The 18,350-nt window shown below is 40.3% G+C and overlaps 1 protein-coding gene across 1 annotated transcript in view; it reads left to right on the forward strand.

The window, feature by feature from the left end:
* csmd1a (CUB and Sushi multiple domains 1a) overlaps nucleotides 1-12,077 on the forward strand; it is a 70,897-nt gene extending 58,820 nt beyond the window's left edge. The window contains exons 3-4 of the mRNA XM_032519805.1: nucleotides 4,439-4,551; nucleotides 11,989-12,077. Coding sequence (XP_032375696.1) covers nucleotides 4,439-4,551; nucleotides 11,989-12,077 — 202 coding nt within the window. The remainder of the gene's footprint in view (nucleotides 1-4,438; nucleotides 4,552-11,988) is intronic.
* The last annotated feature ends 6,273 nt before the right edge of the window (nucleotides 12,078-18,350 follow it).

The raw sequence follows: 18,350 nt of genomic DNA on the forward strand, positions 1-18,350 counted from the left end.
TCGGTGAAAGAGTTAATTATTTTCTCGAGAGAAACAATCAAACAAAATGACGAGAATGGCAGTCACAATGAAACAGAGTAACAAGGTGACATTACACATTCTGGTAAATACAATCAGTAATCCACTTCTTATATGCAGTGCCCCCAGAGGAAAATCCAACCCTTGTTGGAAACCAGTTTAATCTCAAACATAACAATCAGTGGACCTCAGGCAGAGACAGTTGGGAGCTCTACGTATTTCTGAATCTGTCCCTGTGTGTCCAAGTGGTTGACTGTCATTCTATCTTAGCTAAAAAAAGGACATCTTGTCTCTTGGATAGGCTCTGGTCTCGACCTGGGACTGCTATGATAAACACCGTTCTAGGCAACTGTTTTTGTCAGGCTCCACGTCATCTATCCTTGGTGGGAGAATGCAAAGTCCTAACATATCCAGTTGTCTCCTACAAAGAGATCACAACTGAGGACAGATACAGGAACCAAATACTCTGAGAGGCATTGAAGATATTATTATGAATAATTAATATGAAAATCATTGGTTAAATGTAATTTTTGCCATTACATTAGTTACAACCCATTTTACTTGGTTTACATGTTATTTGTCGAGTGGTGAAATATTCATGTCAGAATGCAGCCGCTGTCCCCTGTGGGCCACCAAGGTGATTTATTATAGCCTGTGACCAGGCAATTCTCTTTTTGGTTGAGAAAAATAGAAGGTGCACCAAAAATGCACTTTATTAGATACAGCTAGCCTAAAATAAATACAGTCTAATACAATAGTCCTGCTACAACATCCTACCATCCAGAAGGATATACTGTTTAGTTTTGTTTAAACTGTTTTAGAGGTTTTTATATGTTCCTATTTTATTTTGTTTTAGTGTTAGCTGTACCTAACAAACTGGCGACTGAGTATATTTATCTAAAAAAACTGAATTAAAACTGATTAACTGAAAAAACACACAGAGCTACAATTGAAAATATTAGTCAAAATATAACAACATGCTGAATGAACTGCTAACTAAACAAAAAAAGGTTTTAACCAATCCCACTTGACAATTCATCAACTAAAAAATATATATTTTTGTAATTTATATATATATATATAAGCGTAAAATAAGGAATAATAATCGTAGGTTTCACTCACAATTTCTTGCGTTTACTCACAGAAATTGCAAAACTATTAGCATGCACTTTTATATACAGCGCACAATATTTAGCCACGGGGACTGGAATGCTTTGTCTTAAAACCAAAATAACCCAGAAGTTTGATTAATGGCTCAGTAATCAAATTTCATACAAATTAAACAATGACATTTGAGCTGGCAGTCATTGGTGTGGCTAAGTAAATTAAAAATCTTATTTACACTTATTAGAGGCAAAGCCCTTCACCCCCTTCTTGCTTCTCCTTTCTCCTTTTGTCTCGTCTCACCACTCACCTCTCCGTTTTGCCCTTCCATTTCCTCTGTCTCCTCTTTTCCCTCCATCTCTCTTTCTGTTTTTGGCTTTTTGTGTGCTCCCTTCATCAGTCTTGTCTGTCCTTTGTGTCCTTGATTTAAGGCCAGAAAATTAAAATTCTAAATTTTTCACTGCGCTGTTTTCACTGTCCTCTCTGGTTAAATATTTTTTTGGCCATCCATCTTTCTCTCCTTTTCTCCAAACCTTTTTGCCTCTTTTCCACTTTCTCATTTTCATTTTCTCCTTTAGTGTTTCACTCTAGCCCACGTCTCTGTTGACCTAGCTGACCTTTCAAATGATGAAAAATGAATTGTAGAAAATGACTGCAATAATACAGAAACCAGAGTCATTGGTGCCACTGCCTTGATTACATTAGCACTTAAATCCTGTTTTAATGGCTGGTCTTTCTCTTTCCTCCCTATTCTCATTCTCTTTTTGTTTGGTCTCTCCTCACATTTCATTATCCCAGGAGTCCCTCTCCTCAGCCATGTTCCACAGCTCTTCCTGGGTGATACCCAGGTGTTCCCCAGGCCAGGTGGAATATATACTCCCTCTAGTGGATTCTTGGTCTGCCGCAAGGTCTCCTCCCAGTCAGACATGTCCAAAATAGTTCCACAGAGAGCTATCCACAGGCATTCTGACCAGATTCTTGAATCACCTCCACTTTCTCTTTTAAATACAAAAAAGGAGTAGTTCTAGTGGTATTTTGTAGATCTATCTAAACCATGGCAACTTTACCTTCAAGATCTCAAGATTTTTGAAGGCATTTATTCGGGGCACCAACTTGCTCTCAACTCAGAGTTACCATATTAAGCAGAGCACCACAACCTTAGACGTGTTGCTAATCCTCATATAGGTCTAAGCATTTACCCTCAGCTGCAAACCAGCCCAGTGTACACTGCAGGTAATGGTTTGATAAAGCCAACAGAGCTACGCCATCTTCATTTCCAATTTTCCACTTATTTCTTTGGCTGCACCTAGAAATGGTGCCCGTTAAAGTCGCAAACAAATCAGGTGACATCCATAAAATAGAAATCACACATTACAACTGTTTGTATTTAGTACATACTTTTGCTGCCTCTTTAATTTAAGATGTAATTTTTGACATATGGTGCTAAGCTTTTGTGGAACTAAAGATGATTAACTTAAGCAGCATTTTTATCTACTAGGGCTGTAACGATACACCAAACCCAGGGTTTGGTTCGTATCACGATTTTTGGCCAAAGATTCGATACATACCTTGATTCTTTATTTTCTTGGGGGGTTCGCAGTAAACGTAGTACAACTTTTTTTCTGCCACATGGCATCCCACTTTGCAACACAGTTATGCAGATACTTTATTTATTGATATTGATTGATTTCAATATCAAATCGAACACCAAAGATACTTTTTTTACCTTAAAATAATGTTTCCAAAATCGTTTCAGTGGTTCATTAACTTGTTGGAATGAGACATAAGAATAATGGTAATGGTATTAGTAATGGACAACTCCGCTCCCAACCTGTAGGGGGAACAAAGAGGAAAAGTGCTTTGGTGCCTACAGTAAACGGGCTAGTTGACAAATAACTAATGCTTATGTAATTCATGGTGGGTAACAAAGGATTACGACACTGTTCAATTTGCTCAGTTATTTTTAGTATGATTGTTTTGACCATGTTTAACAACTCTGGGCTAACCCACAAATTCATCAGTAACGTTAACTTTATAGAAAGACAACTAATGGTAATTTAGCAACCTAGCACACCTTTGTCTTCTGCCTCAGACTCCTGGCGTTACAATGCTTCAGTCGGGATGAGAGCTGACAACACCCCCGGGGACACATCCATTCCACAGTCAGCGCCCAGCCAGCTAGCAACCATTCACTACCCGAGTCAGAACAGCGGCCATCTGTAACATTACCTACACCTCCGTTAGCATTACCGGTGCCCCCCCCTTTCACTTTTAGCCATCTTTACAGTTAGCTAAATTTAGCAGACAAAACAGGAATAAGGCACCAAAAGGACCAATACTAATAGTAATTTAAAGATGTGATAGCATTGGATCTGGACTGGAAGGATAACTCTGGGAGTAGAAGGGGTGTGTCGCGATTCTGCCTTCTCACTCCGCGACACAGGTTCGTGGAACTGAGTGTCGCGATTTTAGTTTTATTTTCCATATCGTTATAGCCCTATTGTCTACTATGTCTAATGATGTGTTTGGACACTGTGTACTGCATTTATATACTATATACTTCAAAAGTGCTGCAAGTTCAGTTATTAAGCTCATTTCATGCCAGAACTTCCAATCATAACCGTATGAATATCAGACTATAGTTCTCCATTGAATGTTTCTTAATGATATAAACAGCTAACAATTCAATTCACTATTCAGCTCTTTGAATTTCAGCTCTTTCAATTGTGTTATTTGTTCCTTTTCCAATCCTCTCTATTCTCCCCCAAGAATCAAACACGCTGTTTTACCTCAACCTCCGGTGTAATCAAGAGCTCACCTCTCTGTATCAGAGTCAAACCACACCTAACTTTTCTTATCACATTAGTTTGGCTGACTGTTATAGGGTAAATTCTTAAATTACAGTTTGCTTTTATATTGTGTTTTCATTCTGTATTTTTAGAGTGTCTGCACTCACGACATGGTTGGTTATCATGAATAGTGGATCTTGCACTGCACTGTAGCTCAGTGGTGCATTAAATTCATACAATTTATTTTTAGAGAGTGGGAAAATCTCTCACTTTACTCTATTTTTATTTAATAAGGAAGACGGCAAGAGACCTGAAAGTAGCGGGAAGTCAAGAAAACACAAAAGAGAAGGTCTTGGAGGGACCAGATTGCAGGGATCTTTATGACTTCAGGGCTGTGGGTCTTAATATCAACACTGAACACAAATGTATTTTGCTGTCACTTTTATATGTTTCAGGTTTGATGTTGCCTCATTGTTTGCTTTTAGAAATGCTGTGTTTCAGAGACATTTTTTTCTTTTGTTTTTCAGGTTGTCAGGATTCATGCTGCCCTCCCCTATAGTCAGCAGTGGATCCATATTGGCCTTGTGGTTTACCACAGACTTTGCTGTCAGTGCACAGGGCTTCAAAGCTGTATACGAAGGTAAGGCAATGTGTGAGTGTTCATAGTGATGTATGAGTGCTGGTCATGATGCACAGACAATTTCTGAGGCAATAGGGATGTCAAATGTTACCTGCAAAGCAAAGTGTGTTGGAAGACTTTGTATACAGTGAGTTTTAAGAAAATTATAAAGTATTCACAACAAGCTATCTATTTTGAAATTGTTATTGTTTATGACAAAGTATTCAAATGAAAGGTTTGTTGCAGTTGCTTGAGAGTGACTTTGATGACATGCGTGGAGCTGATGGCAATGTTCCACTCTTTGGTTGCACTGACTGTTGATTAGTGGTAATATAATACAGGTCATCATACCTTAGCATTGCCTAATTTTTGAAACCATTGTTGTTTGTGTTATTATGAATCAGATGCAATGTCTTGTTTTTTGATCCAAAGTAGTGAAACACTCAGTGAAATACATGCTAAAAATTCTCTGGTCTCATGGGGAACCTGTATGGCAATGCCCTACTTCTGATATGAGAATAACTGTTGGAGATAGATGTGTGTGCGAGCAGCCCAGAGATGATGTCTTGGTCATCCCTCCATCAATTGGGACTATTGTAATGTATACACATTACATACATATTCTGTAGTCATGAGTCCATGTGAAATGTATTCTTATTTCCATGTTCACATTAGTGCTTGTTGTGTTGACTTCCTGGCTGCATGTTGTTTTACTGTGAGTCTTATGTGTGTTATGCATGTGGTGTACAAGACTGCTCTATGTCTGCGTGTGTGTTCGGATGCGACACAAATGCTTAGCCTGACCTTTTGAAGATGCTACACACACACATGCACGCCCGCGCGCACACACACACACACACACACACACACACACACACACACACACAGACAGAGTTCCATTACGCTTGCATAACAGTTCATCTATGAATCATGAACTTTAAATATCAAAGACAAACTCTAGAGACCAGCTATACAGTGTACGCTTAATCCCCTGCGTGTATATTTGTCTGTGTGTGTGTGTGTGTTGGTGTGGTTGTGTGTTTCATCTGTATCTGTCTGTGTATACTGTGTATTGTTGTGTATATTGTTGTGTGTGTTAGTGTGCGTAGTCCTGGATGTGTGCCATTTGTGTGTTTTTGTATGTTAAAAGCAAACCTAACAACCATTAAACCTTTTTCCAGGAAGTACTTTGTCTTTATTTTTGCTCTTTCCATTGTTCCGTTTCACATCTGTGGGGAACCCTTAAGTGTGTTTGTTGCCTCAGGAAGGACTGTGATTGTGTGTGCGTGCATGCGTGCGTGCGTACAACTGACAGGTCTTTGTTAATGTTCTGCTTTTTTCTATGTTGCTTTGTTTTGCAATGATGTCTTAGACTTTAAACATTGATGTCTGTGTGGGTATGTGTACTGTGAATGATTGTGTGTGTCTAAAGGAAATGGCATTCATGAATCAAAACAAGGCATGACATTTATTAAATGTTTAGTTTTTGGTGTACATAGTATGAGATCAGTAGTCATTCTTGGTATGTGCAAGTTCCAACTAACTGTTTAGTTGTCCACTTTATCAGTACGCCCTTAAACAAAGAAGAAAAAAGGAAACAAACAAAATTAGTTGTGTATTGCTGATTTGATCATGTAAGGTTGATGTAAGATGTCGTCTCACAGCATGATATCAGAGGGAAGATAAACTGTGACATTTCACACTGTGGGTTTGTTACATGTACAATTATACATAAAAAGGAACATTTTGAGGCATAGCTAATCTAGTTACATTGTTCAAAGGATTGAATTTCTCAAATGAGAAACAAACAATTATCACAAACCATATCCTGTGGCACATGTATTGCAATGTAATTTTCCAAGACAAAGTCATTGTGCATTAAAAAGGTAATTGCATGTGTAATATGACACATTGAGAGATCAAATATTAATCAGTTGTCAATTTGCCAGATGACTTCAGAGAGATTTTGGGGAATGCTACTGACACTGCAGCATAAACCACACTTTAAAGATAACACTCAGAAATTCTTGTTAACTCAAATCACTACTCAAGACCAAGAACTAATCATGACTTTTTCACTTGTTAAACAAAAACATTTTCTAGCTGTCTGCTCAATTTAAAAAGCCTGTAAATAACCTCTATGACTGTAATCCAAAACAGATTCACCATTCAACTCTAATTTGGAATGCTTGTTATAATCTGCAGAGTTAGACGGGCAAACGTTTGTTTTCACCCTATCAAGAAAAACAGGGAGGCCACCTACGATGGGAGGATTCTGAATTAAATGTTTGATTTGGATATTATGTTAGCAGAGTTCATCATCAGTCAAAAGAAAGTTGTACTTTGCATATCAACCTATATCCTCTCTCTCTGTTTTGCGATGTGATCAGAAGAGGCTACACAAATCTTGTATGAATTGCTTATGTGAATACTGTTAAAAACTAATTATAGCAATACGTGGGTGGTGATAGGTTAGAGGGTCAGGAACTTTAATTCATGATGGCGAACACATCACTGTATAGGACCAAAGTCCATGAGGGCTCAGCCCACAGGTCCAGGAGGTAGACCTTTGGATTCACTCATACATTGTAGTCTATAAATTACTAAACTTCCACTTTCTGTCAGTGCCTGTGAACTTGCCTATGAAATCGGTTGTTCATAGTTTTGTTTGCTTTGTAGTAAATCAACATTTTATAAGGCTTCAGTGTTTTTATTAGGGTTTTGATGATAATTTATTCTAAAAGACACATTCTCTGAGTTTAAAACCAAACTCATATCCCAAAACCAAAACTAGTTTTCTGTTTCTATATCAAATTTCCTTGGGGAATAAAAAAGAAAACACAAAATAAATCAATTCACTGAACTATGTGAGCAAATTTAGCCAAATAACTGATTTGCAAAAATAAAAAAATAGTATTCAAAGTAATCAGACAATCTCAGCATCTTCTTTTCATCTTCTCTCTGTTTCTCTCCTCACATTTGTTTCTCTCCCTCCTTGATATCCTCTCCTCTCCTCTCCTTCTCATTTAAACAAATTCACACTAACAAAGAATCTATTCAGCCTGTCTTTTTTATTGTCCTTAACAACCTATCTCTCCTGTCTGTCTGTCAGCCCCTCTCTGTTAACAAATCTTTTCTCTGTTCTATCCTTTTATTAAAGGAAACGAAATTGAACTATATGTCTGAACACATAGCTAACTGATAAGACCCCAGTCACCTAAAAGAGGGATGGATGGAGAAAGAAAAAGAGATATAGAGGCTGGGTCAAATTAAGCCATAAGTGGTGAAAAGCGAAGCCTTGCTGATAAAAAAGCAAGTTTGCAAACCAGCTCTGCAAGACAAGATAATCATCAATTAATTTCCCCTGAAGCTGAGAGAGAGAGAGAGAGAGAGAGAGAGAGAGAGAGAGAGAAAGAAGGGAGAAGGGAAAGAAAGAGAGATATGTCTGTATTTCTAGTTTCTTGTCTCCACCACATTAGGGTTTGTTTAGCTAAAAGGAAAATAATTCAAAGTGATTCACTCATCTTTTATTAACGGTGGTGTTTTGATGGTGTTATGCATTGCCATGCATCAGGGGCCTGGATGGAGGATTTGTTGGTCACATGTAATTCCCCCATCTCCCTCACCATCACCTCCGTCTGTTTCCCCTGCAAAAAAAAGTCGTTGAATAATTTAAAATGTTGTATTTGTTGCCTCTGTGTTCAGGAATCATTCAATGAGTGTAAACTCTTACAGGAGCTTCATCAGGAGTTAGACCTTCTGCCATGGCTATTGATTACGCTCTGGGTTGTCTGTCCACGAGGACCGTCTCTCCACATTGTTGGTGTTTTTTGAATGTAAAAAATGCCTCAGTGCACAGTCCTGCTGGAGCTGGGAGCTTAACATGTGTTCAACACTCCTAGACCCAAATGCTAAAAGTTATACATATTTATAGGTTTAGTAAAATATTGCTTTGCCTTAAATGAGTTTGCAATTGTTGCTTATCAACAAAAAGCCCTACCGGCACTTCACCATGAGTATTTGTTAATTGCTGCTTGCTACCTATACAAAGAAACCTGGTGAATGCAGGGCCTTCCTTTTTTTGTTCACAATAGTGGCTGAACCACATGAAACAAAGGTAAAATGCAAGACATATACTATAAGTCAGTAAATTGAATGCATTGTCCTTTTAGTCAACAAAAAAGAGGTCACACTTCTTTCAGATGTAGGACATGAATCAGTTAGAGGTGGAGAACGTTAGCATGTGCCAGATTCACCGTCCCTTCTCGCTCCCACAGCCAAGCATGGATTGGCCATCGGGAGTACCAAGAGATTTCCTGGTGGGCCTGTCTATTTGTGTGGGCTGAATGGGCTGCACTCTGGTCGAAAACTTTTGTTTTGTTTTGATTGGCCCATAAAGAGAAGATAAATCACATCATTCTCCTACTTGTGTTTCTTTCATATGAACACTGGCCATTCATGTCCTTGGTCTTTGACTGACCGGCCCACAGAGAGGAGAGAGATCACATGATCACTGGTTTGTCTCTTATCTGAACAATGGTCACATGCAGGGTTCAAAAATAACTTTTTTTCCACCAGACAAATGGCTAGTGAATGTTAAAATGTAACATTTTTTTTTGCTGGTGAGTTAAGCAAATCTACCAGCCACTTGTACCATTTACCAGCATTGGTCGGTAGAGAAGAGTGAGAGAGCTGTGTGTGTGTGTGTGTGTGTGTGTGTGTGTGTGTGTGTGTGTGTGTGTGTGTGTGTTGTGTGTGTGTGTGTGTGTGTGTGTTCTGTGTGTGTGTGTGTGTGTGTGTTTTCTGTGTGTGGTGTTTGAAATAGAGATATCATTGACTCCCAGCAGCATATTTAACTTTAAGACAAAGTATACAAAGTCTCAACCTCACACACACTCTCCCCGAACACAAACACACACACTCTATCTATCTATCTCTCTTTCGATCTCTCTCTTTCTCTGAGAGAAAGAGGCCAAGTTTACGTTTTCAGTCCGTAGGCTAGCTGCAGAATTTCCGCTTCTGTTGAGGGACGTCTCTGAAAAACAAGACTTGGAAAGTCTTTAAAACATAAGCGCACGCACGCACGCACGCGCACACACACACACACACACACACACACACACACACATACATACATACAGACCCAAGCACAAACATATAAGATAAGATAAGACGTAAATACAGAAGAGAAGAGGAAAGAAAAAGAGAGCCAGACATGTGTGTGTGTACGTGTTCCTGTGCATGTGTTACAGGTCACGGGTATTTTAGTTTTGTTCTCATTTCTTGTTGTTATGGCAATACTCAACCATGTCGCCATGTATAGGTTATTATGGGGTATCACTTTTACACTGCATTACAACATGTAATGTGTGAGTGGCCCATGCCTGAATGTGTGTATATCTGTAAAATTGCAGAAAGTTCATCCCCTTTGGTGTTGGCATTTCCACCGTGTCTCTTTCTATCCCTCCCTCTCCCTCTCCCTCTCTCTGCTGTGTAGACTGGTGTAGAATCCATTAGGAACACTTCTAGGAGCTTCCAAATCTTGCTGACTTGATGCAAGGCTTTGTGCAGACTGTGGCAAGAGCCCCGTAGCCAGCAACCACTGGACGTGATGCAAAAAGATCGCAGCCTCCTGCTCTGGGATTTTGGGTCCTTAGACATGATGTTACACATAAGAAAGATTTATTCATCTAGAGCTTTTTCCGATGCCTGGAGCCAGATAGTTTTCTTAGTGGTGCTTTATTTCAGAGTTTTGCCCTTGCTAAATCTCAGAGGGCTGCAAATGGCCGTTGCACAATGGCCATTGCACACAATTGCACTATAGATGATAGTTATAATAGATAGTAATATAGATGAGTTGTGACACAATATGAATATAAACTATGGCATGTTGACTGACAAAAAATATTAGGGTTTGGATAGTTTTTGGATTATAAAGTCTAGATAGATAGAGAGATAGATAGACAGACAGACCGTTAGATAGATAGAAAGCATAAAAAAATGAAAATAAATGATTTAAATAAATCTTAGTCGACTAAGAGCAAAACAACTAATTAATCGACTAAGATTGGGCAGCCCAACCCCATATTTTGACAGTGGCTAAGACTCATTAACATCAGAAGTGAGACGTGTGGTCCATTCATCTGTAAGCTCAAAGAGAAACTTGGTAGGCGGGGGGGCTCCATTAATAAGTTGAAAACATTGTGTGATCAAAAGGACTTCCTGTGAAGGTTACACTTTATACAGTGTTCCGGCAAAGAGATCAATAAACTCAGAGCATAACAAAAACTGAGTGTTAGTGAGGTTGCTGTGTTTGTTCAATGAGATGGATGATTGACACACATCAGAAATGCTTTATGTGTTGATTGCCCGTTTAATGTTCACATTATTGTGTCTTAAATCGTAACCTGAATTGATTTCTAACTGCATGCTCCATCTTACATTGCATGTTGCACTTCTATATCCATTTTTCTCCATATTCTGTACCGTTTTTGTACTCAAATCTTGGCCGTCCATGTTTGAATGGCAGACCAGCCTGTTCAAAAGTAAAATCCAGTCGGCCAGCTTGCTAAATAAAGAACAACGACACAAAGCTGCAGGAGGTTCAGTTATCATGGCTCAGAGATCATCATCCAATGTGCTCAAGCTGTTTTTATGTATCCAGAAAGAGACATTTATTTTTAATACATAAAACCTGATTTTACCATCTGCTCACAAGCAACAGTTGCTTAATGCAGTATTGACTTGCACACATAATTCCTTTTCACTCATTGTTTCCTAAACTTCACACTGTCTTAGTAGTTTAATCAACAGTAATCATCAGCTACATTTCATTTTTGGTGATGTAGGCAAACACCTATGTTCTATGTTAAGCATTTCTAGATGCACAATAATAACTGCTTTCATTAGGTCAGAGAATTATTGAGCTTGTAGATTTGGCAACAGTAACATTGACTCAATTTATCTGAGTGAAAGTTAGACAGTAAACAAGTCTCAGTCATTCCAAAGGCAAATAAATTCATTTGGATTTCCTTTTGATTAGCTTGTTGAGGAAATGGGTTGCATGTATACTGATGAAATGGGTTATATATACATAGAAAATATAAGCAGTTTGAAGTGGAAAGGCTTTAGATGAAATTAATGGGTAAAAATAATATGATGAAAATTGCTTTGATGTAACAGTATGTCTTAAAAGTAGAGCACACTTGCACACTTACTGTACATGTAAATGAAAACATGTGGTTTTAGGTGTGTGTATGCATGTTATTTTTTAAACATAAGATTACAATATCCCTTCATATCATAAGTGGAAATGATGCTGCAACCAACTGAAACGAAAAACAAAGTTTTTTTTTTTTAGCAGGATATCAATGATTATGATTACGACTGACATTTACTGCATTCCCCTGTTACCAGTACATAGTCTATTTTAGCTCTCTATCGACCTGTTATCCCCAGGTCCTATCATTATCTGTGTGCCCTTCATTGAGAATAATAGGTTGGCGTGTTTGGTCAAAGCCAATGGATTCAGCAGGGAAGCTTCTTAGAGCAAACACAGCAAATTGTTAAAGGAAGGAAGGACTACTGGTCAATTTGTCAACTAGGATAGTCAGGTGCTGCTACATATTTGTGTGTGTGTGTGTGTGTTGGAGAGATAAAGCGAGTGAAAGAGTGATAGCAAGAGTGAGAGACGGTGAGAAAGGAAAGGGAGAAGCAGTCCGTTACACCATTAACCCATATTGACTGGAACACCATAGGAAGCTCTTCACTGTGGGAGTGTGTTGTATAACGCTGTTGTTACTGACGCCAGCAGTAGTCAGCTACATTGATCGAAGCAGCAATGTCAACTATCCTGCTGTGTCTGTGTGTCTGTGTGTGTCTGTGTGTGTGTCTGTGTCTGTGTCTGTGTCTGTGTCTGTGTGTGTGTGTGTGTGTGTGTGTGTGTGTGTGTGTGTGTGTGTGTCTCCATGGTAAGGTAGCAGAGAATTGTTCAAGGATGACACCACTGTCATCAAAGTGTGTGGTTGGACTCGGAGCCAAGAAATACTCTATCTCTATCTGTCTCTCTCTCTCACACACATACACATACACACTTGTAGTGAGCGTGTAATCAACTTCCTACTATGTAGCTATAAGTCAATATGACATGAACCTAGCACCCTTTATGTGCCATTTTCAGTCTGTTTGGGATAACTGGACTCCGAGCACAGTAACTACAGTAACAGGAGGAAGTGGGATTTGTGCTCACACTCACAACTGGAAAATGTTCAGCACATCCACAGTGTTGTATTGTTGGCTACTGGCCAGCTCTTCTTGAGCAGCTAAAGATGTTGAACCACAGTCAGAGTTTGAGTTAGGCATGCATAAGAAAGAGTTTCTGCCAAAACTGTCATTAACATTCACACACATTTATTTTAGCATTCACACCTCTGGCTTATCTGAAGATTCAGACAGCTATTCAGACTTGGGAAAATATACGGTGCAAAATCCACCCCAGGAAAATGTTGTAACACTTTAGGGAAAAAAAAAAACCCACTGTTTTTGCATGTGACGTTTTGCAGTAAAGCCTTACTTATAATCATTAATGTATTCAGAAGACTGTATACCCTAATAGGTAACTATGAATGGTACAGAATATATATTATATAGCCTATAACCCTCTAACTCCTATATATTGTGTGTTCATTAAAAATGTAGCCATCCATTGATGATATTTTTTTATCCAGCATCCAAACTCTAATGGATGTCTCCTTGCAATTATCAGTCCATTCAGATTTGACAAGAAGCCCTTGCTCCCTAAATGTTTTTGGTTTTAGTTCCTTTTCCTTGTTGGTAGAGTAGGAGCACATACAACTGTTTTAGAATTTAGCCTAAAAGTATCACTTCTTGTGCAAAAAGGAAATTAAATCCTTTAAATCAACCACAATGAAATATGTAGTCATTCTTAGGATAAAGGTTATCAACCACTATTTCAGGTTTGTTGTGTTTGTCTTTATGTAACATAAGGAATGCAAGGACAATACAACTAGAGAAATTCTAAAGGATTATCCATTTTGTTATAATGAATTACTGAAAATGCACATCATGAATACTTTTAAAAGGATTCTCTACATGTGTTTTAAAAACCTTTGATGGAAATGTTTAGGCAAAAACGTCTCAACTTCTAAAGTCCGGAGACATCACGTGACCATGTTATATTTTTCCAGGCATTAGCAGGTGGTCATTTATCCATGATTACTGCTACATGTAAACAATTGATCTTTAGATCTTTAATGTTGTTTTTTCTATATTAGGCTAGCCATACAATCTTGTTAACCACAGGGTACAGCATGGAATTGGAAGTAGTAGAAGTGGATAACTATAAACTGGTAATACTATTTCGCAGTCACCCATCACATTGGTGGTACAATTCCAGAACTTTGACTTACTGTCAATGGCCACGCCTCTGATTGGATCCAATCTTTGAATGAGGACACACTTGACAGTTGACAGTACACTATGGTTTATTCCATTCATTCACGGCCCACCATACAGGTTTGAGGCAGGTTCTGTGATTCAACATGGCAGCCTCTCTAACCATCAGCCAATTGTGCCGCTCTAAATTGAGTCTTAATCCTGGAGGGCCACCCACTCAGACAGGTGGGATGGCATCCTTGCCATTAAACATTTAAAGGTGACATGGGGCTTTTTGGATGCTTTAGTGGCCTTAGTGGTCCCCTAATACTGTATCTGAAGTCTCTTTCCCGAAATTCAGCCTTGGTGCAGAATTACATCCACTAGAGCCAGTCCCACGATGAGCTTTCCTTAGTTTGTGCCATTTTTGTGTCCTTAGCTATTGAGCAGGAGAGAGAGGGTTGGAGAAAGGTGGAGGCTGGGGGTGTGGCCTAGACCAACTGCCACTTTGCTTATTTGAAAGCCATGATGTCTCTCTCTTTCTCATGAACGAGCCAAATTCTCTGGGTGGGCAAAGAGGAGAAAGGGGAGGTTACCGTGCTCCTTATGACCTCAAGATTCCAGATCGGTCCATCTGAACTTTCATTTTGTCAAAGGTAGAGCAGGATACTCATTTCTAGCCCTGAGGGGGACCAGAGGCACGCTAGGGGAACACATATTAATGTGAAAAAAAAAATCTAATTGAAATTTTCATGCAGTGGGACCTTTAAGTTGATGATTCATGAAGAAGGTTATGTGAGTGTACAGATGCTGTAGTGGCATGGTTTCCCTGCTCATTATTGTACTGTAAATAGTGTTTTCATACACACAGACACATACTATAGCTTATATGTCAAACCATGTCTGCCAGCCAGATATTGAAAATGTGAATCACACATAAGAGATTTTATGGTATACACATTTATGGATATTTTATGGAGTCTTTGTGCATTTTGGTGTTCACATTGCTGACCTCAGTAGTTAATGCTACATTCAGTGAACTTCAGAATTGTATTACTTTGAGATTTATGAAGTATGAATTTTATCTAATAATTTGACATTCAGACCCCCCAAGTTAAGATTTTCTTATGGGAGTCCCTTATCTTTTATGTCACACCAGTTACAATTCAATGCCATTCAATTTCACTTTAATAATAACCAAATTCAATTTGAGGGGCAGAGATAAAAGATTTCTGTATTTTCATGTCTATGTGACCCCATTTTATCCTCTGTGTTTTCCCCCAGATGATAAGCAGAGCTTATAAAATCTGTGTGAAAATCTTCAGGACAGAAAGTGCTCGCTTACTGTCATTTATGTTACTCTTCTTTCTAACTCTGAGTCATGCTTTCAGTTTCTCTTTAACTCTGGCTCTGTCTCCCACCTTAAATCTTTAACACATCAGTTCCATCCAAGGGAAGAGGCAGATTAATGTCATCAAATTTGGGTTGTCTTGTAATATGGTTCCAGTGAGTATTTATATAAATGTTCTATAACTTGGACATCCCTCTCTTGAAAAATGTACTCTTTTCCTGTCTTGTGTTTTTTAAAGTCTTAATCAAGACCTGATTTATAGATGGTTACAGATGAGTGATAGTCAAGATGGAGATTTCTTCTCATTCCTATACCAAGTATAATACTGATACTTGAGTGTAATAGCCTTTTTAATGTGACATACCTTTGTACTTTTTTTCTAAAAGTTGAGGATATCAAAAAGGTAAAATCTCAATTTTATGCAGACTTACAGATTTCTGACTGCCACAATTCCGAAAACTATTTTCAATAAATGTTTTTCAACATGTCCAGGAATTATCACCTTATCGTGGTGGAGAGGTTTGGGTGTCCCTATTAAACTGAGGGCTGTGTTGTTGGGAGTTTTGTGCTCCTGGTAGGGTCACCCATGGCAAAGTGGTCTCAGGTGAGGGGCCAGATAAAGAATGGTTCAAACCCACCATAAAGCACTGAGCGGAAGATGGAGTGTTCCTGCCCAGAGGAGGCCCAGGGCCCCCATCTGGAGTCAGGCTCAGACGGAGGGCTCGTCAGCGAGCGCCTAGTGGCCAGATTTGCCACAGAACCCGGCCAAGAAAAAGCTACAAGACACCTATCTCTCTATCCCATGGGCCCACCACCCGTGGGAGGACACCGGTTGTCAGAGAAGCCATGCCGTGAAAGAGGCAAAGCAGCAGGTGTGGCAGAAGTTTGGAGAAGACATGGATAAGGACTGTCGGTTGGCACCAAGGTGCTTCTGGAAAACCATCCGCCAGCTCAGGAGGGAGAAGCGGGGAACTATCCAAGCTGTGTACAGTAAGGATGGGATGCTGTTGACCTCAACTGAGGAGGTAATAGGGCGGTTGGAAGGAGCATTTTGAAGAACTCCTAAATCCAGTCTTGGTTGACACGCCTCTTGAACATTGCATGGAGGTCTGGGATGGTGCCTAGAGAATGGCAGACCAGGGTGGTGGTTCCCATCTTCAAAAAAGGGGACCAGAAGGTGTGTGCCAATTACAGGGGTATCATACTTCTCAGCCTACCTGGTAAAGTCTACTCCAAGTTGCTGGAAAGGAAGGATTGGCCAATAGGCAAACCTTGGGTTGAAGAGGAACAATGTGGATTCCGTCGTGGATAATACTTAAGCAGTCACTGGATCGCTTTGCAGCTGAGTGTGAAGCAGCTGGGATGAGGATCAGCACCTCTAAATCTGAGGCCATGGTTCTCACCAGGAAACTGATGGAAGTGAAGGCGTTTAAATACCTTGGGGTCTTGTTCACGAGTGAAGGGACAATGGAGCAGGAGATTGGTCAGAGAATCGGCACAGCGGTTGGAGTACTACATTCATTTTATTGCACCATTGTGACAAAAAGAGAGCTGAGCTCGAAGGCAAAGCTCTCGATCTACCAGTCAGTTTTCGTTCATACCCTCACCTATGGTCATGAAGGCTGGGTCATGACCGAAAGAACGAGATCCAGGGTACAAGCAGCCGAAATGGGTTTCCTCAGGAAGGTGGCTGGCGTCTCCCTTAGAGATAGGGTGAGAAGCATAGTCATCCGTGGGGAGCTCGGTTTGCCGCTGCTCCTTTGCTTCAAAAGGAGCCAGTTGAGGTGGTTCGGGCATCTGAAGATGCCTCCTGGGCTCCTTCCTGGCGAGGTGATCCAGGCATGTCCAGCTTGGAGGAGGCCTCGGGGAAGAGCCAGGACTATGTGGAGGGATTATATCTCCAAACAGGCCTGGGAATCTCTCAGGATCCCCCAGTCAGAGCTGGTTAATGTGGCTCGGGAAAGGGAAGTTCGGGGTCCCCTGCTGGAGCTGCTGCCCCCAAGAGCCGATACTGGATAAGCTGACAAAGATGGATGGATGGATGGATGGATGAAAAAATTCATGCACCAGAGGCTTAAAATGCTTCAAACCCCTCTGTGTGACCCCAATAGGCAAATTTAAAACAGAACAGGCACTCACCCGCCTGAAGGCGCTGTACTCTCTCCGCTGGGGATAGTCAAGCACGGCCCAGCTGCATTGGCTCGTCCTGATCCTTGTCGTGAGAAACAGAATTGAAGTGATGCTGTCCCAGCGGAGGTGTGGTTTGTAGCGATGGGTGCGAAGGTTTCCCAGCGGTGGTGCGAACTCAACTGCCTCTCTCCTGTCACCTCTCCCACAACCTGTTGTCAATTTTTATGGCGCCAGAGACACAAGAGAATAAAGGTCAGCAGAGTCAGCACGGGTAGCAAGTTCATCCTTAACAGAGTCATTTAAACCGTTCAGGAAAACTCCCTGAAGCGCTTCCTCATACCACTTGGAATCTGCTGCCAACGTACAGAATTCAAAAGAAAATTCCGCGACACTATCCATGCCCTGCTTCAGCTGCAGGAGCCGCTTCGAAGCATTCCCGACATGGTCCGGATGATCAAACACAGTTTTTAATTGTGCAGAAAAGTTATCAAAGAATAAGTCAGTGATCTGTTGATTAGTACAAACGGCCTCTGCCCAAACCAATGCTCTTCCCCGGAGCAACCCTAGAGCGCATTGTACCTTCGATGATTTAGCAGCAAAGAACAAGAGCTTCTGTTGGAAAATAAGTCAACACTAAAGAAGGAATCCTAGGCACTTGTTAAGTTCTCCAGTGAAGGGCTCAGTCAAGGTGACTGGGGTTTCCCATAGAGCAGACGCGGTAGTCAATTCTGGGGAAACAGAGGGAGGAACAGGCAGAGCAGGAGTAGGAGGAGGAGAACTGATATACAGGTTAGTAACTTGAGTAGTTAGGTGGGTAACTTGATTCAATAACTGCTGATTATTGTCCAATAAAGTCTGGATTAGTTGGTTGTGTTTGTGTTGTGATGGCACGTTGAATGCCATCCTCCTTCACCAAGTGTGGCAACTCTGAAGGGTCCGTGGCCAG

Source organism: Etheostoma spectabile, chromosome 1 (assembly GCF_008692095.1).
Source record: "Etheostoma spectabile isolate EspeVRDwgs_2016 chromosome 1, UIUC_Espe_1.0, whole genome shotgun sequence".
Classification (NCBI taxonomy): domain Eukaryota; kingdom Metazoa; phylum Chordata; class Actinopteri; order Perciformes; family Percidae; genus Etheostoma; species Etheostoma spectabile.